At 39.2% G+C, this 26,466-nt stretch overlaps 5 protein-coding genes and 2 long non-coding RNA genes across 11 annotated transcripts in view; 5 read left to right on the plus strand and 2 right to left on the minus strand.

Annotated features, from left to right (window-relative positions):
- The window catches only part of LOC104818921 (putative E3 ubiquitin-protein ligase LIN-1), a 6,827-nt gene extending 556 nt beyond the window's left edge, over positions 1–6,271 (minus strand). The window contains exons 1-16 of one of the 5 annotated variants that reach the window (XM_010548721.2): positions 5,174–6,268; positions 4,902–4,968; positions 4,527–4,763; positions 4,366–4,439; positions 3,098–4,264; positions 2,824–2,965; positions 2,485–2,730; positions 2,092–2,386; positions 1,845–1,963; positions 1,463–1,588; positions 1,152–1,283; positions 935–1,057; positions 640–750; positions 416–562; positions 223–348; positions 1–58 (exon numbers count right to left, since the gene is read on the minus strand). In XM_010548721.2, the coding sequence (XP_010547023.1) occupies positions 1–58; positions 223–348; positions 416–562; positions 640–750; positions 935–1,057; positions 1,152–1,283; positions 1,463–1,588; positions 1,845–1,963; positions 2,092–2,386; positions 2,485–2,730; positions 2,824–2,965; positions 3,098–4,264; positions 4,366–4,439; positions 4,527–4,763; positions 4,902–4,968; positions 5,174–5,889 (3,886 nt within the window). In that variant the 5' untranslated portion in view covers positions 5,890–6,268. The other 4 variants (XM_010548722.2, XM_010548720.2, XR_772731.2 and 1 more) reach the window with 4 other exon arrangements.
- On the plus strand, positions 4,184–4,724 carry LOC104818920. Its single transcript, XR_772730.2, has 3 exons — positions 4,184–4,292; positions 4,398–4,466; positions 4,632–4,724. It is a non-coding gene; the product is annotated as an uncharacterized LOC104818920 (long non-coding RNA).
- On the plus strand, positions 4,736–5,449 carry LOC104818919. The gene is made up of 4 exons (XR_772729.1): positions 4,736–4,828; positions 4,909–4,987; positions 5,116–5,259; positions 5,357–5,449. It is a non-coding gene; the product is annotated as an uncharacterized LOC104818919 (long non-coding RNA).
- Positions 6,272–7,371: 1,100 nt separating the features above from the next.
- Positions 7,372–8,043, plus strand: LOC104818922. Its single transcript, XM_010548724.2, has one exon. The coding sequence runs from the start codon at positions 7,495–7,497 to the stop codon at positions 7,855–7,857; it is 363 nt and encodes a 120-aa protein (XP_010547026.1). The 5' UTR covers positions 7,372–7,494; the 3' UTR covers positions 7,858–8,043.
- Positions 8,044–9,480: 1,437 nt separating this feature from the next.
- Positions 9,481–13,452, plus strand: LOC104818923 (pentatricopeptide repeat-containing protein At3g06920-like). The gene is made up of 3 exons (XM_010548725.1): positions 9,481–9,693; positions 9,929–12,919; positions 13,101–13,452. The coding sequence occupies exons 1-2, from the start codon at positions 9,672–9,674 to the stop codon at positions 12,604–12,606; spliced, it is 2,700 nt and encodes an 899-aa protein (XP_010547027.1). The 5' UTR covers positions 9,481–9,671; the 3' UTR covers positions 12,607–12,919; positions 13,101–13,452.
- Positions 13,453–13,670: 218 nt separating this feature from the next.
- On the plus strand, positions 13,671–21,851 carry LOC104818925 (isoleucine--tRNA ligase, chloroplastic/mitochondrial). The gene is made up of 22 exons (XM_010548726.2): positions 13,671–13,898; positions 14,575–14,773; positions 14,861–15,015; positions 15,093–15,194; positions 15,341–15,410; positions 15,528–15,640; positions 15,787–15,855; positions 16,024–16,131; positions 16,540–16,684; positions 16,885–17,116; positions 17,223–17,509; positions 17,618–17,754; positions 18,014–18,161; positions 18,307–18,438; positions 18,533–18,661; positions 18,786–18,913; positions 19,008–19,172; positions 19,391–19,516; positions 19,943–20,016; positions 20,120–20,369; positions 20,843–21,022; positions 21,433–21,851. The coding sequence occupies exons 1-22, from the start codon at positions 13,818–13,820 to the stop codon at positions 21,673–21,675; spliced, it is 3,273 nt and encodes a 1,090-aa protein (XP_010547028.1). The 5' UTR covers positions 13,671–13,817; the 3' UTR covers positions 21,676–21,851.
- A 129-nt stretch (positions 21,852–21,980) lies between these two features.
- On the minus strand, positions 21,981–26,444 carry LOC104818926 (probable histone-arginine methyltransferase 1.4). Its single transcript, XM_010548727.1, has 15 exons — positions 26,105–26,444; positions 25,642–25,704; positions 25,295–25,397; positions 24,855–24,998; positions 24,593–24,696; positions 24,377–24,475; positions 24,219–24,288; positions 23,965–24,061; positions 23,831–23,885; positions 23,602–23,685; positions 23,406–23,483; positions 23,088–23,191; positions 22,794–22,966; positions 22,536–22,702; positions 21,981–22,327 (listed from the first exon to the last, which is right to left on the minus strand). Exons 1-15 carry the CDS (start codon positions 26,300–26,302, stop codon positions 22,247–22,249), a joined length of 1,620 nt encoding a protein of 539 aa, XP_010547029.1. The 5' UTR covers positions 26,303–26,444; the 3' UTR covers positions 21,981–22,246.
- Positions 26,445–26,466: the final 22 nt, after the last annotated feature.

The raw sequence follows: 26,466 nt of genomic DNA on the forward strand, positions 1-26,466 counted from the left end.
TTATCTTGCTTCCTGCTGACAGCCTTCCCACTTTCTGTTGTGTCCTCCTCAGCCATATCTTATTTTCACAGACCAGGTTGGTATTTCAATTCCAAATACAATTGAAATGTAGCATATGGAATAGAAAATAATAAAAACTATGAACTATTTTTGTATATATCTGATGTGAAGGTCCTTGAATGTGATGGGTCTGTATATCAGTAAACAGAATGTACGGTGTACCTGAAGAGTGTTTGCTGATGAGCTTCGATTAAGGTAGATGAAGTCCTCAACAACACCCATTGCTAGTATATTGGACCCCTTTTCTGCTGTTATTGACACTTGGGGCTCATAATTCCTTCTCAAATCCTGTACATTTCTTTAGGTCACTATTTTATCTACTCTCAAATTTATAACTGTTGGCTGTAGTTCTCACCTTTATGTTTGAACTCTCAGTGCAGGTACTTGAGCTATATAACCTGTCTTTGTACACAACCATTGAACTGATGGGTTTGTTTTGAATTCTCCAACTCCATGTCGGTGCTTTGATCTCTTTTTCCCGTTTATTTGTGAGCGTTAACTCCTGAAGATAGCTATGTTAGTTGTGCTTTTTTTGTTCTACTATGAATCTGGACAAAAGACAAAAGGTATCGGGTATACCTGTATGCTTGAATCGGTGCAGCCTACGTAAATCTTTCCTTGAGCTACTGCCATGCACTTTGCGCTTTTACCTTTGCAGATGCTGTGGAATATTCTCGATGAATCAAGCAGCTGGAAAGAACTTCTGCTTAGATTATCATTCACAGGTATTTCTTTAAAGAGTAACCATCCAGTTGAAGCTCTTATCTTGCAGCACTACATTATAGTCTGGGTTTGATCGAACATTGAGATATTACAATTTTATGCTTATGTTAAAGTATCCACAAGCTTATAGTGTAATGAGAAAGATATATACCTTCATCTTGTGCCCTTTGGTTATAAGATAGATGGCATTACCAAATGCTTCCAGTTTCCTTACTGATTCTTTTGCTGTTATAACTTCAACACATTCTAATTTTCCTTTAACTATCTGCCACATCTGTAAAAGAATGTGAACCATTTAGGTCATAAGCTTAGAAATTTCTCCTGATCTTAGTCATCTTTCCTAGCAGTAAAGAGCAGAGTCATCATACCCTGATGGTTTTATCAGCAGATCCACTTAACACACTCTCTCTTGGTTCAAAGAGAGAAAAGCATGTTACGGTGCTTTTGTGCTCCTTGATGTCCCACAAAAGCGTGGCCAACTTCCCATTTACATCCCACACCTGATAATCGTCCACACTTAGGATAAGATACCTTTATATGAAAAGATTGCTGTTTCATTCTCAAAGAATGAAGTGCCTTTTTTTATGCCTATGATCATTGTGCTTATCATGTAGTACTATATCATCGCTTGTTTGAATAGGCGTAATGTCATGGTAAGTTGTAAGTATAGTTTGCATACCTTGATTGAACCATCAGAGTATCCGCTGTAAAGTAACCCTTTGTGGTAGATGAGGGCTGTCACAGCTCCACTGCTAGTTTGACGCATCTCTAGGATTTGTGTATGAACGCAAGATATCCGCTGGTCCTGTTAAGTTTTAATATGATAAGTTTCATGAGTTAGATATTCCTGTCTAGGTCATGTAATGTTGAATATGGTTTAATTTCATGTTTACTTATTAATGTTTGTGGCTTCTTGTCTCAGAGAGAATGATGTGCTCCAGTTGCTATAAACACAGAAAGCGTGAAAGAAATCATTGTTTTCTTGCTTACGAATTTTTTTGGTAGAGATTTGAACTGATTCTATATGCATAATAATGTGGTTGCATGTGGATAAAACTTACTGATTTGCTGAATAGATAATCTGTTGCCTTGTGCAATTCATCTGCCATCCATGTCACATGTGAAAGCCTTCTCATGGACTCCCTAACTCCTTCTGAGAAATTGATCAACTTATGGATTCCTGTATGATGACTTCATTTTAGCAAGAGGTCAATATGCACATTTTTAACTATTGACACTAGCTTTATTTGCAGTCTATCTATTTTCTCTCTGCATAACTATTCTTGCAGCTTGAAGTTAGGGCACTACCTTTTCCAGAGGAGTAATTGTAGATGCATAAACATGCCAGAAGTCTTTCTTCAAGCTCCAACCCCGGGTGCAAGTGTTGTGCAACTTCATCCAGTAAGATTTCACGTGCTGAGTTCTTGTTGCTATCTGGACCTTTTGCAATCTCTATACTGAGCCATGCGTTGGAAATAAGACACGCCTTTGAGACTCTCTTGTTTTTACTCTTCAACCCCTCTTGTATAGCATGAAAGGCGGGTTTGCCTGTGTCAATGATGCTTCTTGCCATCTTACTACACCATCCATCTACTCCCATATCCTGTGAAATTGTGAGGCTCCCATAAGGTTATTATGCAGGTTCCCATACGCAGTAATACAAATAATTTATGTTGGAAGTTTTTATTTGAAAAAGCACACCTGTAAGCATTCATCTGTCCAGTCGACGTTTCTTATCATATTCCTGTGAGATAAAGAAGTTAGACCGCCCTTTTTAACCAGCCATGCAGCGGTGTATGATTCCCCTGTCCATGAATAGGTCCCGCCAATATTTGCAAGAATGAATGTTGATAATAGCTGCATGTTTGAATCTTCACTGAGTGTCATTGCATCTAGCAGGGCTCGCATAGCCTCATTTCTGAACATTTTGTTCTCTGGCGAGAAGTCCTGTGGTAAGTTTTTAAATTAACTTATTTCTTTAGGACTGGAACCTTTGATCTAAAAGTCAGCCCGACAATGGGTTTCAATGTTAGGACTTACTAGTGCATTCAGTTGAAGCAATATATCCGCTGCAAAAAGTTGGTGGTCACCCTGCAATTGCTGAATAGCCCGCAGTAATGTCTCCTTGATGTTAGAACTTCCTTCTTTCTTTAACTGCTGCAGGATCTTGATAGCTGCAGACCTGAAACCAAAGGTAAACATTTCTTTTTGTTTTCTTATCTGGCATCGGGATTACGGTACAAGTTGGTCATGTATTGTAAAGCATGAATGGCAGAACTTAGTGTTATCAAAAGAGAATGTTGCTGAGACATACCTAGGTATACGGAGGACCTCATGAAGAAACCGGAGGGCAGTGAACATGGCTTCTCTGTCTTTGCTATGTAGGAGATGGACAAATGGAGCCACTCGAGTATGTTGCGAGATATACTTCCTGTTAAGTCCATCAAACTGCATGCATTTGATTAAAATACTTGCCAAGGAGATGAATTGGCCCGGATTTCCATCTTTTGCTACATCAAGAAGTCCACAAAGGACGTTGGGGGAGCTGATTGCAGCCAAATGCATTGTGTTCGTAGCAGGATCAAAAGCGGTTATTAGCACTTCAATCATCATCAAGGATGCTGCCGGAGGTGTCAACAGAGGCGATGAAGGTCTAGGCTTGTAAGTAGAAGAATTGCACGCTATGTCCACCAGGGCCGGTAAAAGCTCTAGACTTTTTATTTCTGTTGGAGATGGCTTTATCAGGTATATCAAGGTTGCTGCCTCTTGTACATTTTGTTTCAGGGCACTTGCCAAATGGGTTAACTGTAGACCCCTCTTTTTCACGTCCTCGAGAGCTGCTCTATTTACCGATACAATTTTTGTAAGTATAGTCACTGATGCCTTTATTACGTTTTTCTCCTTCGAAGACGTTATGGCCATAAGCAGCTGATCCAGAATCACATCTTTTAGCATGCTATATTTGATTCCTCTTTTCTTGTTCAGCATTTGATAAATCATTGTGACCTCTGAAACATATTTCTCATCAGCATTTCCCAGTACTCCTGAGATCATGCCCTGAAGATTCTCCCATAAATCCATCCGGACTCTTTCAGAATGCGCTCTAACCGTCTTGCTTCTTTTCTGGTTATGCAAATTCCTCCTCATTCCTTCAAAAGTTAAGTCGTCTTCCCCTGGGGCAAAGAAATGGCTCTGCATACTTCTGGACGTTTTGTGTCCGAAGACTAGGAGCTCTTCCAGTTCCAACTGCTGTAGGGAAGAAGCATCTTCCATCTGGGCATTCCAAGTCGTGGTTGATACTTGAGCCTGAATGTCCAGAATGGACAGGTCAAAATTGCCCACAAAACTGTGGGATCTGGCGTATAATGAGTTGGTGGTATATGCTTTATTGGCTTCGTTGTGCATTCGTTGCTGAGGAGTTCGTGCTGAAATGAGTCTTGCTCCCTCTCGGCTTGACTGAGAGAAAGGAGCTAAGTGCTTTCTGTATCAGAATGCAAAGAGAAGTGTCGGTAACAGTTTTTAACTTAATATGGAATACTAATGTAGATCATCTCCATAATATTGTATAGAACAGGGAGATACATATCGAACTGATCAAAACTTTCTGACCCCAGGACGTCCAATTGAGTTGACTCGGCAGTACCCTCCATAGTTTCCTGATTCATAACGAAATCGGTGAGAAGGTGCAATCAAATCTCCTTGCAGTTTTTCTAATCTTCTGGACTGTTCTGTAAGAGAATTACTGTGAATGTTGTTGTTGATGTATCTGACTGAGATTCCTTCAGGATGTCATGGAGACACCTGACTCTTGTACTCTTTCCTGGCTCTGGATTTTCATCTGTCTTCAGGCTCTGATCCAAACATGGAGAAGATGCAGTGTCGTTTAGAGTTCTTTCAAGCTTACTTGATGCCTTGATTTCGTTCAAGTCGTGATTAAGGTCATCATGTGGGAAAACAACGTGGTGAACCTTCTTCTGGTACTGCAAAAAGTTATTCAACATTCATGGGGGAAACCATTTGAATAGGAGAATAAAATCTGAAACAGGTACGTTCTTATTTTTTTTCAATTTTCCTGAGTGGACATGAAATTCAAATTTAGGGTGAATGCTGTCATCTACCTTGCAGGTTTCTGATACATATTGCTTCTCTTCTGTTGAAGGTTCGGTCACTACAGAGGCCTCTTCCCTGTTCATGCACAACCGAGGTTAACCCAAGAAATGCTTTAACAAAGCTGATAACCAAGAACTTTCGTTATGTTTTGCAGCATGAGACAAACTATAATATGATATGATGATTTACTGTACTTAAAATCATTGTTTCCCCTTAATCTAGGAAGCAAGGATGAAGACAAACAGGATCAGTTGCATTTGTGACGGATTTGAATTCATACCCAAATTTTCCTGACAGATGACTTAGAAGCCTTGTGTCCCTGCGTTCCTCGTGGGGACGATGAATCTCTCCGTATAACATAACCTGGTAATACGTTGCTCTGTACTTATAGTTCCTCGCCATCTCTCTTATGTATTCATCTGTCTTGTCCTTACCCATATCTTGTAACTCGGACATCTCGCAGTTGAAAAGGCTTTCGCAGAGTTCAGGGGCAATGTCTGTCCGGACGAGTTCAGGTGAGACCAAGACCGACTGAAGAAAATGCAACACTGTCTGCAAGGCATCACCTTGAAGATTACTGACAATGGAGAGGTAAAAGTAGGAGAAAGACACCAAGATTCTGTTTGGAACGCAGTTCGTGGTCTCTTGTTCATCGAGCAAAGCAGGCATCTGAAGCATTCTCTCCGAGTTTCTCAGCCGAGACATCATCTCTTCCGACCATTCAGGTTGTAATGCGGCTTCTATGCTCTCTACTCCCCAGTAAAGGTTCGATAGAGCAGAGTGCTGAGAGAACTCAAACAGCTTCTCTTTCTGAATACCTAACCTTTTGCTGCATTTCCCTTTAATCCAAACCCAGGATTCGAAGTCCCCCACAAGGCGTAAAACGTAATCATTGATCTGAAAGACGAGTGCCCGAGTGGAATCAAGAGCTGAATTCTCACGGTCAGTGAGAATACCGGGAGAAGAACAAGAAGGGGAAGGAGAAAGGTGAGGCATTTTCGCATAATCTGTGATCAAATTCAGACGGGGACGAAGATTTATCAGTGTTCAAGGTAAGAAATGGGATAAGATGAGGAGGGTCGGGTCAGTGACACAGAGATTGTGATGAAGAGGAAGCAGGAGAAGGAGAAGTGTAAGAACAATGTCTCGTGAACAAATCCCCGCCAAAATCCAAGAACTGAATGGTCCCATTTCTACTCACGCTTCTTGCCGTCCAAAGACAAAGATCACACCCTTGCGTGTGCCTGAGGAAATCCCCCATGTATGTATGTCAATTTTCGTAAATCTTTATTATATTTTATGGAATGTTAAATCTGTATTCATCGCATAGAATACGTTAGAAAACAAATCAATCAAGTATATTCTGTAAGTTTCTTTTTACAGAGTAGTAAAAATATCAGGTTTTTTTAATAAGAGGGAATCTTCTGAGGCAGGCGTTGAAATGGCAGTAAATAATGTTTGGGGCAGTTTTCTAATTAGACGAAAATGATGGGGCCCAGAAAAAGAGGGAATTTGACTAATGTCTGTCACGGGCACGAAAATTATTGAGGGATATGAGTTCCGACAAAAAAAAAAAGAACCACGATCACATGCAATTCGTTTCTTCCCATCTTATACGCAGTCGTTATGAAAAAAAAAATACAAATAACATTATTCCCAAAATTATGTTTTTGTCCTGTCTTGTGTGTACTCTCAATTTCTCATTATTTGGAGAAAAAAAGAAGAAAAATATTTATAAATGTGAAAACTTGTACAATAATCTCTCTTTTTAAAAGTTTGGGAGAAGGAATCTTATTTAAGCGAATCACCATTTTGTGGAGAAATAAAATATAAATCATTCCAACCAAATGATTTCTAAAACCAAATCAAGAAGTGATTTCTAAAAACTAAAAAAAAATATTTGGATAAAATCATTTTGTTTCAATTATGTACACGATATCTTTAAAAAAAAATCGTAAATGAGATTGAAAAATGTAAATAGTAAATGTTATTTCCCGATATTATGTATTGCATTTAAGAAAAATGAGAGGTACTGAAAAGAATTGACACGTGTCCCCCAAAAAAAGAAAAAGAATTGAAATGTTCGTGGAATGGATCTTACCCCATCTTGTAAGGCCCATTCGGAAGGTTAGTGATAATGGGCTTTCAACTTGAGCTTCTTATTGGGCCTGATTCTGGGCCTGTTGACGTGTAGGTAATAAGTTTCAAGGAAAACGTCATGCAACTCTCTGTTAAAAGTTTGAAACGACGTGCTGTTTAGTTTGTCTGCTCGCTCTCAGTGACAGCGGGCCCGTGTTTGATTTTTAAATCCAAAGGGTAAAATTAAAAAAAAAAAACTACACTTTTGACAAAAATGTAAAAGGCGTCATCTTTTTCTACGATTTTTTTCGTAAATCGAAATCTTGATTTAATCGGTTAACATAATTCTTGTAAAATGGCATTTTCCTATAAAATAAATGTATAATTAATATATTAAAAAAAATCAGCACTCCCTCGTTAAAAACCGCCACGAACACTCAAAATCTCCATTTCACTTTAAAAAAGAAGTGGAAAGAAGAAGACGAAAAACAAACTCTCTCCGCGGGATTCAAATTTCAAACAATGTTCCAAGAGCGTCACGGCGGCGGAGCTCCGCCGCATGGGATCATACTCGCGGTGGTCGTAGGGATCGTGGTGCTGGTCCCGTTCTTCCTCGGCGACGGCGGCGAGGTCGTCACGGAGGCGTTCGCGGAGCTCCTGAGCCCCGTCGGTCTCCTCCTCCTCCCGATCGTCCTTCTCCTCACGATCCAGTTCCTCTCCTCCGATCGTGGATCATTCGTGTCCTCCATCTTCTCCACCGGAGAGCCCGATTCCATCCACCGAGCCAGCGGATCTCCTGTCGGCGTCGCTCTGTTCCTCGTCCTGATCCTCTTCCTCCTCTACAACCGCGTCTCCATATTCGGCGGTGACGATTCTGGCGACTGATGCGACGCCATTTCAGATCTAGATCCGCTTTTTAAAATATATTTTTTCCCTTCCGGTTCACACTTGAGGAGCAGAATTTGTAGTGAACTATTGAGAGCAAGAGTGGTGAAATTATCCAAAGTGCCTTATCTGATCCCATATCCGTTCTCAATTCGAAAAATTAGAAAATTCAGATATTTTTGGATAGATTTGGGTAATAGAAATATCTCATATATGGATTCCACTGATAGAATTTTCATAATTCGATTATCTGTTTTTTTTTTTACTAGAAATTCATATTTTTATATTCGAATTCTGATATAAAAAGAATCTCGATTGGAGTTACATATCTTTAAATTTTATTTTTTTATAAAAAAAATTGTCATTCCATTCGACTTCAAAATTCCATCTGTATTAACGTTGTATTGTATGTGCGATGGAGGACATGCAGAGTGGCCGGAGTGGGAGGCATTTATGTAAATTTACATAAATGCCCATGTTCAGGCGATGTAATTCCATATATATCCTTATGATGGATGTGGCAGAATTATGGTGTCCATGTCTGTCTTCAGGGCATGATGCATCAGAATTTGCAGCCCAGTTCAATAATATCTGTAAGTAAATTAAGAATATAAAATCCGTACATATATATATATATATTAATATTGGTTGGAACAACATTCTGCCACATAATATCTCGTGAAATTTCCATAAATCTCACGATTTTAATCGTGATTTATTTTTTATCGTATTATTTTATATCCATGTTTTGAGTTTTTATAGAGTTAGAGAGTTATTAATATATTGTATCAATATATATATATATATATATATAATATACACAGCTCATGTTTGATTTATGAAACTATGTATCAGTAATACACATGCAGATATCGATGTAACGAACGACAGTATACAGCTTCTGAAATCTGGAGTGGAGAAACTAATTATGATAATGTGACATTTAACAATCCATCTAATACATTTTTTTAAAATACATTACATTTGTATTATTGTTTTTCAATTTTTGGAGATGTTTTATGTTATACAACTTTTCAATGATTCTTTTTTAATTTTATTTTTTTATATAACCATATAAAGATAACAAACTAAATCACAAATATAAAAAAAATCGGATTATTATGAACACAATAATACAATCTGTTGCCTCCTCCTAAATCAATTTAAAAACAGAATTTAAATATTTAAATATAAATATATTTAATCAATGCGCAGAAAGAACTGTACGATTACAAATTGATTAAATACATTACGATTATAAATTGATTATTTGAACGCATTAGGGTTTCGGACAAACCCCACGTGATCACGTGAACATGTGAGACCTTTTTTTTTTTAACCGGGGATTCGGATTTCTGTCAGCTAATAATGCGAATTTTAATGCTATATTTCTCTGGGGTTCTTCGCATTAAAAAAAACTAAACTCCCAAACTATATAAAAAAACATAATATTCGTAATTATTTACTTAAATACTAAAATTACTCTTAGAAAATAAATGCGTCCAAAAAATAAAAGTCAAACCTGTTTGCTCCAAATTGGCCCTTTCTTTAACCCTCTGGATGATCTGGAAGTCTCCGTTTACCTGCGTCGCTGTTCTACTAAAACCCTCATTTTCCTGGGGTGTCACGTTAAACCCTACACCTCTCCTGGAAGCTGAGCTTCCGATATCAGAAAGTTTTTTTTTCATCTTTTGTTGTTCCTCTGGTTAAAGTTTTTATTTTTCCCTTTAGGGTTTGTCTTCTCGAGGTATGTATTGATGTTCGATCGTCTTGATGCGAAATTAATCCGTTGTGTGGACAAGAAGGCCGGATAGATGAGGATGCTCTCAAGACCAGGTAAGAATCATGGTGATAAAGATACTAATTCTTACATGTTTTTGGGCGTCTCAAATTCAAGTGAAACTCCGTTTTTGATGGAATTGGGTCTAAAATCTGTGGAATTTGAGGTGATATTTGGTGATCCTGTTAAAATATTGGGACTAGGGATTTAGGGTTCTCTTTGAGAGCATTCGATTGCCTTTCATTGGCAGATTCCTGTTTGCGTTATGTTGTTCTCCCCTTGCTTTTGCAGGAACATTACTCCGTATTGATACGAAATGCTCCTGTTTTTTCACTGTATCTAAGAATCTTTCATCCTCGTCCGATGGTTCCTCTTCGGAGTTTCCCGGCAGATCAGTTCATTCAGATTATGGTAATAATCATGAGAACAGGACAAGGGTTGAGAGTTATAGGGAACTGGTAGATGAAGTCTGCCGTGTTTTGCAGAGCGGTCCATGGGGACCTTCAACTGAGAATGCTTTATCGGCACTTAATATAAATCCCCAGCCAGTATTAGTTACTGGGGTTTTAAGGAAGCTAAACGATGTTGATCGTGCAATTCATTATTTCCGATGGTATGAGACAAAAACCGACGTGGCACATTGTCCAGAAGCATATAACTCGTTGCTTTCAGTGATGGCTCGCAGTAGAAATTTCGATGCTTTGGAGCGAATTCTCGAGGAAATGAGTGTTGCAGGATTTGACCCTTCCGTGAACTCTTGTATCGAGATGGTTTTAGGCTGTGTTAAGGCGAATAAGCTCAGAGATGCTTTCAATATCATACAGACAATGAGGAAGTTCAAAATCCGCCCTGCTTATTCGGCTTACACAACTCTAATCGGTGCATTGTCAGCTGTTAATCAATCTGATATGATGCTGACTCTTTTTCACCAAATGCAGGAACTGGGTTATGAAGTAACTGTTCATCTGTTTACGACGTTGATTCGTGCCTTTGCCAGAGAGGGGCGAGTAGATTCTGCCCTATCGTTGCTTGATGAGATGAAGAGCAATGCTCTTGATGTTGACATTGTTCTCTACAACGTATGTATAGACTGCTTCGGTAAGGCAGGTAAGGTTGATATGGCATGGAAATTTTTTCACGAGATTGAAGCAAATGGCTTGAAACCTGATGAAGTCACATATACCAGCATGATAGGAGTTTTGTGCAAGGCGGAAAGGTTGGATGAAGCTGTAGAAATGTTTGAACGTTTGGAAAGGAATAGACAGGTCCCTTGCGCTTATGCATACAATACTATGGTAATGGGTTATGGTTCAGCTGGAAAATTTGAGGAAGCATACAGTCTACTAGAGAGACAGAGGGCAAAGGGATCTATACCAAGTGTAATTGCATATAACTCTATTCTTACATGCCTCAGGAAAAAGGGAAGAGTGGACGAAGCTTTGAGAATCTTTGAGCAGATGAAGAAAGATGCTGCTCCAAATCTTTCTACTTATAATATTCTTATTGACATGCTGTGCACAGCAGGTAAACTTGATCATGCTTTTGAGCTGCGTGATTCAATGCAAAAGGCTGGCCTGTTTCCTAATGTTAGAACTGTAAACATAATGGTTGATCGGCTCTGTAAAGCCCGGAAACTTGATGAAGCTCGTTCTATATTTGAAGAGATGGATTATAAGGTCTGTACCCCAGACGATTACACATTTTGCTCGCTCATTGATGGCTTGGGGAGGAGCGGAAGAGTAGATGAAGCTTTTAAAGTCTACGAGAAGATGTTGGATTCTAATTGTCACCCTAACTCCATTATTTACACAAGTCTCATAAAGAACTTCTTCACCAATAGTAGAAAAGAAGATGGCCACAAGATATACAAAGAAATGCTTAATCAAGGTTGTTCTCCTGATCTACGCTTACTTAACACTTACATGGATTGTGTGTTTAAGGCTGGTGAACCTGAAAAAGGTAGGGCTTTGTTTGAGAAGATAAAAGCCCATGGGTTCATTCCGGATGCTCGAAGCTATTCAATCCTAATCGACGGGCTAGTGAAAGCTGGGTTTTCGAATGAAACCTACGAATGGTTTTATTCCATGAAGGAGCGAGGCTGTGTTTTGGACACCCGTGCTTATAATGTTGTTATCAATGGTTTCTGTAAGTCTGGAAAAGTGAACAAAGCTTATCAGCTGTTGGAGGAGATGAAAACAAAAGGTCATGAGCCTACTGTTGTTACCTACGGTTCTGTAATTGACGGTCTCGCTAAAATTGACCGGCTTGATGAAGCTTATATGCTCTTTGAGGAAGCCAAATCGATGGGCATAGAGTTAAATGTGGTAGTATACAGCAGTCTTATCAATGGCTTTGGGAAAGTAGGTAGAATCGATGAAGCTTACCTTATCATGGAAGAGCTAATGCAGAAAGGACTAACACCTAATGTTTTCACATGGAATGCCTTGCTTGATGGATTGGTCAAGGCGGAGGAAATCGATGAAGCCCTCGTCTGTTTTCAGTCCATGAAAGACATGCAGTGCACTCCAAACGAAGTTACTTATGGTATTCTAATAAATGGTCTTTGCAAGGTCAGTAAGTATAATAAAGCCCTTGTCTTTTGGCAGGAGATGCAGAAGCGTGGGCTAAAACCCGGTACCATTAGCTACACTACCATGATATCTGGACTCGCAAAGGGCGGGAATACTGCAGAGGCTAGTACGCTGTTTAATCGGTTTAGGGCAAATGGAGGCATACCAGACTCTGCTTGTTATAACGCCATGATAGAAGGCCTGAGTAATGGAAATCAGGCGATGGAAGCTTTTACCCTTTTTGAGGAAACACGTCGGAAAGGACTTCAGATTCATAACAAAACATGTGTGGTTCTTTTGGATGCCCTCGAGAAGGATGAATGTCGCGAACAGGCAGCTATTGTTGGAGCTGTTTTGAGGGAAAATGCAAAGTCGCAACATGCTGCAAGATCTTGGTAGAGATGGGTCATCATCCATCCATTTTTCTTGTATAGGAAAATGAAAATCTATCTGGATGACATCTGATCCAGCAAAAGTGATCCTTTTGCAAAGTTCTACCTCAAGGATCTCGAGTTTTGCTAGACAGGACACTGTTTTTGACAATAGTTAGGTGGTCTCATCTCTTCAAACATACAAGCTACTACACAGGCAGAGGTAGTTTAACTCGCCTTAGACCTGTTCAAGCCTCTGGAACACAACTCAACGATCACCCGGATAATCGAAGTGCTGTTTCCATGTAACTTTATTCTCAAGAACGGCCGAAATCTTCACGGTAACTCTCCCTTGCAAATTAAGATTGTTATCGTGCTGCATTGTGCATAACTGCTACTGGTAAAATTGAAAAAAAAAAAAAAAGGGTTCTCTATTCATCTTCTTGAATAACACGTCCCATGAATTTTAAGCAACATAAATGGATTGCTTTGATTTCGTTTTCCACATTTTTTTTTCTGCAGAATTTAGTTATACGCGGTTGCTCAGCTCCAGCATCAGCCTCCTTCTCCAGGACTCCAACAAAATAAGCCGTCTAAGAGGAAATGCATAAGGCACCAATACTGAGAGTTGTTGTGATCGTTTTTGATAATAAATCCTCTTGCTCTGTTTCGGTTCATTGCTACAAAAACATAGAATCAGAGAAAAGAGTTGCCTCTTGATCTTGTTGTTTGGATTTGGAAAGGATAAGGAAATGATTCATTTGGGTCATTTATCCTCTGGCCGCAGCCTCTTGCTTCATACATTTCCTTGTGTGTTGAATGAGTTGTACAATTGACTTGAAATAAAAGCTCCACATGCACTAGAGTTTTAATTCTTCGAAATCTTGGTCATGAGATTTCCTCAATTTCATTTCCATGTAAGAAATATATATATATATATATATATATATATATATATATATATAGATTCTGTAGAAAAGGGCTTGGGAAGCACTAAACAAAATAGAGGGGGTAAATATAGAAAAGACACGAAATTTAGGGGTCGGCGAACAAAAACAACCCAATGGTGAGGAGGGAGCGCAGAGGTTTTTGTTTCAACAGTCCAATTATCCACACAAGCGCACGTAGAGTTTGTCGACGTCGTCATTTTTCTTCTTCGCTCTTTGCGCGGGGATGAGAAACGTCATGCAGTGACAAGGAGCTGATATAGAGAGAAGGCACGCAGAGAGAGCGAAAAAGATGTCTTCTTTCTTCAAATCATTTGCTGGAAATCCCAGGGAAGCAGCTGCAATGGCGATGGTGCAGTCTTCTTCTTACAGAGTAAGTCCAATTGCGAAGACTCGCCTCTGAATTCATCTTTTGTCGGGTTTTATGTGTGTTGTTTGGTTACTACTGGCAATTCACACCCTTTGTTTAAACTTCGAATTCTAGACCATTGTTGTCGTCGAATTCGTCCATGATCATTACAATGGCATCTGTTTGGTCAGTGGGTTTGTTAAAAAAATTCTTGTTTTTTGTTACGCTTTGGGAGCTAAGCAGGTGGGTTTCAGGTTCTGTGTAATATTCTTACGGTTTTTAACAATGCCCACCAATTGTTTGATAAAATTTCAGTTGGTGGTTGTGTTTTTTGGCCTTTGATTATGTATTTGAACAGTTTTTCTCGTTGCTACACAAATTTCTTTCTTGTTGGCACTAAACAACTGCGATTATGTTGAGTCGGAAATGTTCAAAGTAAAGCTATTTCGCTTGAATTACTGTAGTTTTGCAACCTTAACCGCGGATACGTACTGTGTAAAGCTTGAAGACAATGAAATTTCTAGTGATTTAAAAAAAATCTCTTTCATTACAATCCAATTCTTTGAAGAAAAAACAAGTTGCAGTCTATGTAATTTGGTCGTATTTAATTGTTGGAGGAGATGTCTTGTATCTTGTTAGAAATTTGTATAGAAAGGTTTATGATTTTCTTACTTTTTTGTTTTGATTTGTGTCTGGTCAGATTTTGTCGTATAAAACCTGCTCAAATTTAAGGAGAACCACCCCGTCGAATGGCTTTCTTTCCAAGGGAAGGTCCTCCACCAAGGTCTTTTCCTTTCTTTATGTCTCACAATATTCAACTCAACCAAACAATGAGTTTGGTCATTCATCAAAACGAAGGTCTCGGGGACCTGTTATGGCAGCGAAGAAGGCAGCTGAAGGTGTGAATTGTACAGCCTCCATTTTTAAAAATCTTCCCAAATGATGGCTCCATTTGGTACTGTGTTTACACCATTGGGATTTTGTAGGAGAAAAGCAAGAGGACGGAAAGTACAAACACACGGTTGATTTGCCAAAGACCGGGTTTGGTATGAGAGCAAATTCGTTGGTGAGGGAACCTGAAATCCAGAAGTTGTGGGATGATAACCAGGTTTTCAAGAGAGTTTCTGACAAAAATAATGGAGTAAGTTCCTCGAGAATCTATTTTCCTGTCAACTCTGCCTAAAAGAAGTGGTGTGTGAGTGTGAGTTGCTTTGTCAGGGAAGTTTCATTCTTCATGATGGACCTCCCTATGCCAATGGTGACTTGCACATGGGCCATGCTCTAAATAAGATACTTAAGGATATAATTAACCGCTATAAGGTATGCTTTACCTTGGATATCTATTTACCTCTTGTTTTGGCTTCTTGGGCTTCTGGTTTTGTTTATCTCATTTATTTATTCTTTTTGGGGTTACCTTCCTCTATAAATGGTGTTTGCTCTCACACATTGTTGGCGTCTTCATGCAGCTGCTCCAAAACTATAGAGTTCAGTATGTTCCTGGTTGGGATTGTCATGGTCTGCCGATTGAGTTGAAAGGCAAGTGCGGGATAAGTTATGGACCTCTGAATAATCAGTTAGAAGCAAGATGCTTTCACTGTCTTCAAAGTCGTTACCTATCTTGAGTAATTAGGTTGTCCTCTGGATTCATTTCAGTTCTGCAGTCGCTGGACCAGGAATCAAGGAAGGAACTGACACCAGTAAAATTAAGGGCAAAAGCTGCCAAGTTTGCCAAATCAACCGTCAAAACACAAATGGCATCATTTAAGGTGATATCAACTTTTGTTTTCCTTGTCTACAATCATTTGGAATTTACCAGTCACTTGAATCTACCAGGGCATGTTTTATTTTAATTAAAAACGTTTTAGTTAAGTCTTTTGTGAAGTCACTTAGAGCACATGACTGGTGTTTGCAGAGATATGGAGTATGGGCTGATTGGAATAATCCTTATTTAACTCTTGACCCAGAATATGAAGCTGCCCAGGTAACAGCATCACCTTCCGAAATTTTGTTGCGGATTTTCATATTTTTACAACATATCTAAACATGCAGTATCTGAATCTAACTTCTGAAGATGTTTATTGTCAAAAGTCTGTAAGATTTCAGACCCTGATTGATGACATTTCTTTTATCCTATCTCATATATTGGTAGATTGAAGTGTTTGGCCAGATGGCCTTGCAAGGGTACATCTATAGAGGAAGGAAACCAGTTCACTGGAGTCCTTCTTCTCGCACTGCTCTTGCTGAAGCTGAACTAGAGGTAAAATTAAATATTAGTTTAAACCCTATAGACAAATATTCTGAAGTTCAGTTCAATGTGAAGCAAATTTAAAATCAGCTCAAAGCATGTGAATTTCAGGCGTATTTTTCTGATTTTATGTTTCAACATGAGATACTTTCTGGCGAGATCAAGAATGTATGGCGGCATTCATTGTATTCCATTGGACCTAGGTTGCTGCTTCACATATGATCAATGGATATTGAATAATATAATTTTCCTCTTCATTGACTGTCTGCACTTTCTTAGATACACTTAGTTGTTGTAGCATAATATTTTCCTGGTACCTGCATTCCTCTAGTTATCTTATATGAGCTCAAATGTAACCAGCTCAAAATAATAGGTTTTAAAGGTGAATGCGTTATTTTCTTAAATATAAATTATGTGCAGTACCCAGAGGGTCATGTTTCGAGAAGCATATATGTTCTTTTCAAATTGGTGAGTGGGGCAAAAACTGGCTTGTTAGAAGAATTTTTCCCTAATTTAAGTGTGGCAATATGGACAACTACACCTTGGACTGTTCCAGCCAATGCTGGTAAGTTTTATGTCACATATATTGCTGTTAGTTGCCAAGATGTACCATCCATTACTCCTCCCCCCTTCTTTCTCAATATTCTCTCCCCTTCTCTTTCTTCACTTGCACGTACATTTGGATCTTTTGGTTCTACTTTACTTGACTGGTGTATTAGCTATTTTAACATGTTATTTCTTTCTTTTCTTTGGTATCACTTTCAGCTGTTGCGGTGAATGCTAAGCTTCAGTACTCGGTTGTTGAGGTGCAGTCATACACAGAAGATGACTCCGCCTTGAAGGGCAGTAAAAAGAAAAGGCTTGGGAATGTTCTGAAAAATCAACAAACGTTATTCCTGATTGTAGCGACCGACCTTGTGCCCGCACTAGAAGCAAAATGGGGCGTGAAGCTTATCATAAATAAAACTTTCCTGGGTTCAGATCTTGAAAACTGCAGGTTATGTTTGGAAAGTTATAAAAAGAATAAAAATAAAAAGAAAAGAACCTTGGTTTGACATGTGCTTCTCTAGTTCTGAATCCTTGGTGTGTTATCATGATTGTAGGTATGCACATCCGATAGACAATAAAGAATGTCCAGTTGTTATAGGAGGAGATTACATTACGACAGAGTCAGGAACGGGTTTGGTCCACACTGCCCCTGGCCATGGGCAGGAGGATTATGCAACTGGCCTTAAGTATGGGCTATCTGTATTTTCTCCCGTAGATGATGAAGGAAAGTTCACTGAAGAAGCTGGACAGTTTAGTGGGCTCTCTGTCCTTGCGGAAGGGAATAGTGCTGTCGTCGATTACCTGGATGAGAAATTGTCTCTGGTCATGGAGGAATCATACGGTAAGTTTTGCTTCAGATGCTTTGTACCCAACCATTTGTGCATAAGTTTGCCACCAGTTTTAACTCAGATGGAAATGATTTTGACATGTCAACTTTTTTTTCATGCAGCTCATAAGTACCCATATGACTGGCGAACTAAGAAGCCTACAATTTTTAGAGCGACCGAGCAGTGGTTTGCATCGGTTGAAGGGTTCCGCGGGGCTACTATGGATGCAATTAGTAATGTGAAATGGATACCACCTCAGGTACTTGGTGAAACTGTCTTTTGATTTTATTCAAATATACGGGTTACAAGTATCACATGGAGATTTAACAATGCTAGGAGATTTTCATCATATGAACCATGTGATTTGATCAATCTAGCTGATGTTCTCCTTATTGTTGGATTGTTTTCTTACTGCTAGTTATCACCACCACTCATCTTCATGCCTGGTTTGGTCTTCAAAAAGATACTGTTAAGTTGTTTGGAGTTTAATATAGCAATTGATATGGTTTGTTATTCAGGCCGAAAACAGGATTTCTGCCATGACGTCCAGTCGCTCTGATTGGTGCATCTCGAGGCAAAGGACATGGGGTGTCCCTATTCCTGTCTTTTATCATGTCAAGACAAAAGAACCCCTCATGAATGAAGAGACAATTGACCATGTTAAGTGTAAGGGCCTATGAGAGAGTGCAATCACTTTATTGGTTTTTTTTCTATTAACTCAGTGTTTTTCTGTTATAGAAATGCCTGCTCTTATTGCTCTATGTAGTAGTTATCTGAGTCGCCCCTCATAAAATATTTCCTTCTATGACAGCTATAATTTCTCAAAAGGGTAGTGATGCATGGTGGTACATGTCAGTTGAAGACCTACTTCCTGAGAAATATCGTGATAAAGCAGCTGATTATGAAAAAGGGACTGATACAATGGATGTCTGGTTTGACTCAGGTACCACAATGCAATGAAGTTGGCTGTTTACAAAATTTCACAGTCTGGTATAGCGTCAAACAACTATTATGTAATGATCTTCTTATTACGTCAGGTTCCTCTTGGGCTGGTGTGTTGGGAAAACGAGACGGCCTTAGTTTCCCTGCAGATGTGTATCTAGAAGGCACAGATCAGCATCGTGGATGGTTCCAAAGTTCCTTGTTAACAAGCATCGCAACAAAAGGTGATAAGCTGACACAAGATTTAGGGTTTAGGGTTGCTGTCTTATGAAATGAGATTATTCTACATACTTAGCTTACATGCTGGAAATTGGTGTCTTATTTTTGCATTCACACCTTGTAATACAGGAAAGGCCCCTTATTCTGCTGTTATAACTCATGGATTTGTACTGGATGAGAAGGGTATGAAGATGAGCAAGTCCTTGGGTAACGTGGTTGACCCACGCATGGTCATTGAAGGAGGGAAAAATTCAAAGGTTCTCTGCTGATACAATAACCAAGCCTGTCTTGTTTTATCTCCCAAGTCTTCGTTATCCATTCTTGTTGCTTGGCCGTTCCTTTTGTTGCCAGGATGCGCCTGCATATGGAGCCGATGTCCTGCGTCTCTGGGTTTCTAGTGTTGATTATGCTGGAGATGTACTGATAGGTCCTCAAATTCTTCGGCAAATGTCAGATATATATAGAAAATTAAGAGGAACCTTAAGATATCTCCTTGGAAATCTGCATGACTGGAAAGTATGTCTCTAATTCTAAGCTTGATATACAATTTTTTTTCCTGTGGGATATTATCACCAGCTTCACGTATAACCTTTTTTCCTGCATCTGTGTTACAAATAGTGTTTCTCTCGTCTAGCTCCACTTCCTCAAGTTCTCACTTCTGTCTTGTACCTCACTATAATTTATGGTGTTGCTATTTTGAAATCGTTACTTATGTATCTATCTACCATCTACAGGCGGATAATGCTGTTCCATACCACAGCTTGCCAATAATTGACCAGCACGCTCTCTTCCAGCTCGAGAATGTTGTAAAGAACATAAAAGAGTGCTACGATAACTACCAGTTTTTCAGAATATTCCAGGTACTATTTTTTTGTTGTTGTTAGAAACACAGTAATCATTAATCACTTAACCTTGGAGTAATGCAATATAGTCCCTCTGAGAGATGTTAATCTAATTGTTGTGTTAAACTCATCTGCTATGTGCAAATTGGCAAAAGAAAACAAAACAGGAGGAGCAATTACTCAACCATTTACTTCTTTTTCCTTGTTTTTCTTTGGCCTGTAAGAAGAGAAAATAATTAGATCAAAAGTACAAGACATTTTAGACAGTGGGTAGCAGTTTGGATATATTTAATGAACCATAACCTAGATTTTAGCAAATGAATTTCTATCCATTGAGGAGAGAGATCCTAAGAATCCAGTTAAGTACTTGCAGATTGATGACCCTTGAATTTTGTTCTTAATGTTCGTGATTTTCCCTACAGTTATGATCTTTTATTGTTTCAGATCATTCAACGGTTCATAATAGTTGATCTATCAAATTTCTACTTTGATGTAGCCAAAGATAGATTGTATACTGGGTAAGTTTCCATTTCGATTGTGTACCTAGACCTTTGCCTCCCAGTCTTTGATATTGATACATTTATGTTATTGATTTAACTAAAATAAATTATCTTTTCTCAGGGGTACTTCGAGTTTTACCAGAAGAAGCTGTCAGACAGTACTTTCTGCACATCTTCTATCCATCTTGAGAGTCATCGCTCCTATACTGCCTCATCTAGCTGAAGATGTTTGGCAGAATCTCCCATTTGAGTATAGAAATGAAGATGGATCTGCAGCAAAATTTGTTTTTGAACTAAAATGGCCATCGTTGAATGAACAGTTGCTCTCGTTTCCTGTTGAAGAGAGTCATTTCTGGGAAAAAATTCTCGAGGTAATCACGAATCTCCTATAATCACTCGCATAAACCCTGTGAAAATTTCACCATCTCTAGAAGTTTTCTCCTATCTTTGGTTTCGATACTAGAAATCCTTAGTTATATTGGTTCAGAATGATGCACTGTTTTACTACCTCATGGGGGATATAAGGAAAACAAACATACCTTCATGCAAAACTATTCAAACACTGGGTATTTGTTTCACGTATTTTCATATGATGACCTTTTAAGAAATAGTGATTGAATCGCTAGAACTTTTGGAATTAGCAACAACTCGAAAATATTCCCATGTACTGACAGAACCTCTGACAGTGGTTAGTACTAGAGTTTCAAAAAAGATCGGAACTTTAATCTCAATATTTTGTAGGTTTTTTGTGTGATTTATCCAATTCTGGCTGCACCATTATATCTTACCAGTTCTTTTACTCGCAAAAGAGGATCTTGAAAGTGGTTTGTTGTCACCATGACAGTTGAGAACTGAGGTGAATAAAGTACTGGAGCTTGCACGTAATGGGAAGCTGATAGGTTCAAGCTTAGAAGCAAAGGTTTATCTATGCACAGAGGATGCAGTCATGGCTTCAAAACTACGAGAGATGTGTGCAGCAGAAAACGAGGCCGACACACTTCAACGGATATTCATAACATCACAGGTACGAACCGAAAACTCAGAGGGGTGATATTTTCAAGGTTCAGGTTCCGAGTCAGTTCTCAGGTAGAAACACAACTTGGGTCATTAGTGATTGCAACTCCTTAGTACTCTGAACAGAGCAAACTAGCTCAAAGGTCCCCAGTAAACAAAGTTGCCACAGTATATATCTGAATATTTCAGGATTTTCTTGATCACCCAAGATACTAATATGGGATTAAAAAAAACTCTGGAAAACGTATAAAACCGAAAAAAGCATTTTGTATTTGTTATATCCTCCAAAAAAAACCCAAATTATGTAAGAACTTGTATACATTGGTTCAACTTGGATTACCTGATGCTGAAGTATTCCAATATCGTTTTGTCTGGTCAGTGTATAACTAACCCATGAGACTGTTGATTATGCAAAAACAGGTGGAGGTACTGTCACCAACGGAGAAGGAGAAAGCAGATGCGGAATACAAAGGAGAATATGTTGAAGAAGGAAACAACAGAGTGTGGATAGGAGTGTCTCGAGCCGAAGGCTCCAAGTGTGAGAGATGTTGGAATTACTCTTCAAAGGTTGGCTCGTTTCCCGACCACCCTTCCCTCTGCTTCCGCTGCTACAAAGTCATTGTCGCTCTTCCTCCCCCCGAGCCTGCCGTCGCAGCCGTTTAACTGAGATTGTTCCCATTTCTTTGTCTCAAAGGACAATGCCATTCATGTACCATTCATGTAACACGATGTTCTTTGTCGATTTGTTACAAAACAGGGACCGGATTTTACTTGTTTCAATAACGTGAAAGTGAAAATTTTTAACTTTTTCAGGAATGTAAAAGTGAAATTTTTGACAAGTTTCAGACCATAAATGTTTCTTGGGAAAGAAGAGTCGTTCAAAAACTAACTTGAACAAAGTTCCTTTACCCCATGCATATGATATCTGGGATAATCAAGCATCGAAATCAAACTCATCCATTCCGATCTAACGTACAAATTTATGGTAAACCCAGGAAAATCCGGGAGAGAGAGAGAGGTCATAGCTCAAGAAACACGGGGGCAACAGGAAGGTTTCTGTCCGAAATATCTATGTTACAGGTCGTCGTTACCATGAACCAGACTCAGTAAAAGCCATCATTTTTCGGACACTGGCTACTGATCATCATCATGTTACAAACAAGTTTCCAGAGTTAGGTCACTGAGATAACAAATCGAGTTCGAGTTTTCTGCATCAGAAAAGTCGTTTTTTTTTTCAGAGTTGGGCACCTGCGTCTCGTGGAGGTTGTTGCAACAACTCTAGTTCTTCTATGTCATCGGACTGGATCTGTATGTCCTGCATGGATCAAATGCAACAGGTTAAGGCTTAAACGCAAGGTCATAGGAGCCTAATGTGTCTGATCACATGGATCACTCATGTAATAAGCTCGATCAAAAGTAATTTGACCATTTCTTTTGACGGGTTTTCTAACACTACCGTTGTTCCCAATGTCTGGTCAGAACACAAGGAATCACACCTCAGTTGAAACAAATGAATATCATACCTGTGTATTTAATAGCTGCTGTTGAGGTTCTGGTTGTGGTTGCGGTTCTTGAGCAACAGGGTATGCCTGTGGCTGAGACATCCTATAATAAGGTTCTTTCAGATCGAGTTTACACGACGATGTCTGCAGGATCCCACCTTGATCGGCACCAGGACCCCACATTTTAGCTGTTTAAACCGATACTTCTGTTTATCAGATCCCGTGGGAAGTATAATAGGCTTCAATCTGATATAATGTGAAAATAAAAAGTAAATCGACCTGATAGAGTTAGATTGATGGTGTAACTCTGAGCGCTATGGGCAACCAAGTGAAGTCTGCCCGTCAGTTCCTGCCCTGCCATGACATGAATAGGCTGCGATAGAACACACCGTATTTGGTACCAGTGGGTTGTAGGCGCACCAGGTGCAGTTGTGAGCCATCTTTGCACCGTGCTGTTGGAAACAAATCAAAGCGATTACATAGTTGTGGTTTAGCAGATGTAGAAAAGAACCATAATCAGAAACAGAGATAACCACGAAAATTTTAGAGGGTGACAAATAAGAAAGAGTTTACCTCCCGTTAAAGAGGACATCAAACCAGCAGGCAAGGCCATGCACTCTGGTACATGTAGAAGCGGTGAACTTCAACGGGATATCGATTTCATAAAATTCTTCTTCCTACAGAAACGAATTCAGAAACAGATGAGATAGAATGTCACACACGCCCTGCACTACACTGTGCACCTAGTAATTCAAGAATATGCAGACGGTATAAAAGAATGCTCCGGAGCGATGTAAAAAACATGAAAATAAGAGGTCATAAACTGTTGTCTGAGAGAGAGAAAGAGAATTGGTCATGTTTCTGGACAGATTCCCAATGTAGAAAGGCTACCTTTATTTGAGTGAAATCTATCACATGAAACATTGGAGGAGCCACCAATAATCTCGGATCAAATGCGTCAACTACAGGCTGTAAGAGAAGTGGAATATGACCCGTGAATAAAAACTTTAAGTTCAAAACAAGAGTAAAAAATCCAGTCGGGGAAGGAATTCGGGATTACAATTGACTGGCATGTAAATTGATATACCTGAGAAAAGTAGCCCCTAGAGGCTGATCCATACAGTGGTGTCAGATCAACTCCGTAGTAGTTCTGTTGTTGCCAGAACAAAGCCTGCATACAGAAGGAAAGCGTGATTATTGAACGCTCATTATCAAAAACCTAAGAAATTTATTAACCCAACAATTTGGTTATATGTTACAAGGAGCAATCTAAGACATCCTTTCCACAAAACCTGTTAACAAATGTAATCTCATACCTTATTTGCCATTTCAATAAATAGGAATTCATCGGTGAATGGTGCCATGTGAATCCTGAAAGTATAAAATGTGGTGAGAAATAAGATACTTTTAGAAAAAACAAAAGAGTTAACCTTTCGAGGGTCAACTTTACCTTCCAAGGGTAGGAAACATTTTGCCATTTGGACCGAGAAAACGATCCCTAGCAATGACATAAGACTCCAGCATTCTCTCATTGACCAATAAGGTGCCTACAGGTAAAATGTTCTGACTATGATACATGCCCTTTCATCATGGATGAAGTTTCTCCACTTTTTGCGGACCAACCAAACTTTGGAGATCACCGGTCCTACATACTAAACTACAATAAAAAGATCACACGATAACCATTATCCTTTAAACACATACCCATTGGTTCAGAGATCAAAACATCTGCTTTCTCAGGCAACTCAACATCCTCAACTTTTCCCTGAATCACCTACACTTGTGCAAGATTCAACAACATCAGACAATGGTTGGCACTGTGTCTGAAAATAGATTAATGAGAAATGAACATTAAGTCTCACTGTTATCCGTTCAGCCAACAACGGGTTCCCAGCAATCAGTTTACGAGCATACTCAGCCATTTCTGATGCTTCCACAGCATAAACATGCTTGGCACCGGCCTAATTTTGCAAAGAAAAAGAATGGGCTTCCCATCAATAAAAGTAAAAGACAAGCAAAATACAGAGACTTTACAGGAATACCATAGTTCTACATTCTTTGGTCTGAATTTTGTATACCTGTGCAGCAAACAATGACAAAATTCCACTCCCTGCGCCCACATCAACCACAACACGACCACTAAAATCTGCACGATTCTCCATCACTGCTGCATAATATGTACCTGGAAGAGAAAAACGAAACATAAACAGCTATTCCCAGTCAAGCAGCTCAGCGAAGATAATTAGAGACATTCCATGATGCATGTACACTTGTCTATATTAACAACAAAAAATTGAACAAGACAGAGGGAACCAATATATCAAAAGTGGGATATCTTACCTGTCCTCACATAATCTTGTAACATATTTTGCTGATGTAGAAGTTGTCCGTAATAATGGAAATACATTTTGGCAGAAGAAGCCTCTATCTTATCGTCAAACTTGCTTTTATTAGCTGAAGCTGTTCCATTTGGCAAGGATGATCCTAGAATGAAAAGAATTAGAAGGCAACAAAGAGGGATTAGGAGAAAATGTCTAGCATAGATTTTATATCAAATAAAGCTTGAAAACGGATGAAAAAAAAGCAATATACTGAAGAGCAGATATTGGATAAGACATGGCCGTATACATGCTAAAGTTCTTCAGAAAGTACAAGAACAAACCTAAATCATTGCAAAGAGAAATGGCAATAGTACTAACAAGGATAACTTCATTAAGCACCATCAAAACAAGAAGCAAGATATTTCAACAGGACAAACATAAACATGAACAATGGAGCACCTTGAACAACAGCATCCTTCCTCCACTCCTCAAAGGCATCACAAAAATTCTCGGTGTCCTTCTCGTTTCTAAATTTGATAATGACTCCACGAGAGAATGAATTCTGGTTCAGAAAATAATTTCACAAGAAGATATACAAAACATCCGGAAAGATATTATCGGTAATGCGCTCTGGAGATATTCAAGGTTCCGCGAGGAAATGATTCATCTCCTAGAAACAACTAATGAAATTGAACTCATAAGTGCCAATAAACATGGGAATCAAGTGAAGCGCACTTAAAATATCCTACATGGGGAGGGTAAGTGAACATATTCTAACCTGAAAGAAAATTAATAGTTTCTCGTACCTCCTTTGAGGAACCGGAACCGTCTGAAATGCAGATTAACTCCATGGGTCCCAGCTTGAATAACTGGGCAAATCAACCAAAATCCAGGGGGGAAAAAGAGAAAGAAAATCACCACAATGTATAAGAGAAACACAGGAGAAGATAAAAAAGCTACATCAACTATCTCGCTTCCAGGAAAACTAGGCGAAAGTACCGAAATTCCACCACTTTAGACTAGTGTTCGTTCAAAAAACACAATGCTGATAGGATTAAACCCTTACATCTCAAAATTCAAACAAAGCACGCAGAATTCAAACTAACAATAGGGAAAATGTGGAAGAAGTCATTAGAAAGAACTCGGGATTTTTTTTTCTCCCAAATCTCCTGGAGTGGTTTCCTACACTACCCTATAAATCAAAGACGTTTCAAACGACATCAAAATTCAAAACAGAACCAATAACCAGCAAGCGAATCGATGGCAAACCTGAGCAGAACTAAGATCAAAACTGAAACCACCAGACGTCTCTGATTCGTAAAATCGGACTTCCGTGACCCCATGAACGCAGGAAAACCTAGCTACAACAAGCGAGGACGATAGAGAAGCCGAAGGAGAGGAGAGTTCGGTGACCGAAACGAGAGCGAATTCTTGCTGTTTAGACTTATGGGGAGCAAAAACCTCCATGATTGAACAGAATCGAGGAAGAGAATGTATAGATACAGTATCTGTGTATATAGACGGGGCAAGGAATTTAGGGTTTTTCGGCGGAGAACTCCTGAACTCCGAGGAAAGTATGAGTGAGAGAATAGGCACGAAGCGAATACCGAGAGAGAGGGACCAGCCGCCAA

Source organism: Tarenaya hassleriana, unplaced genomic scaffold (assembly GCF_000463585.1).
Source record: "Tarenaya hassleriana unplaced genomic scaffold, ASM46358v1 Cleome3, whole genome shotgun sequence".
In the NCBI taxonomy this organism is placed as follows: Eukaryota; Viridiplantae; Streptophyta; class Magnoliopsida; order Brassicales; family Cleomaceae; genus Tarenaya; species Tarenaya hassleriana.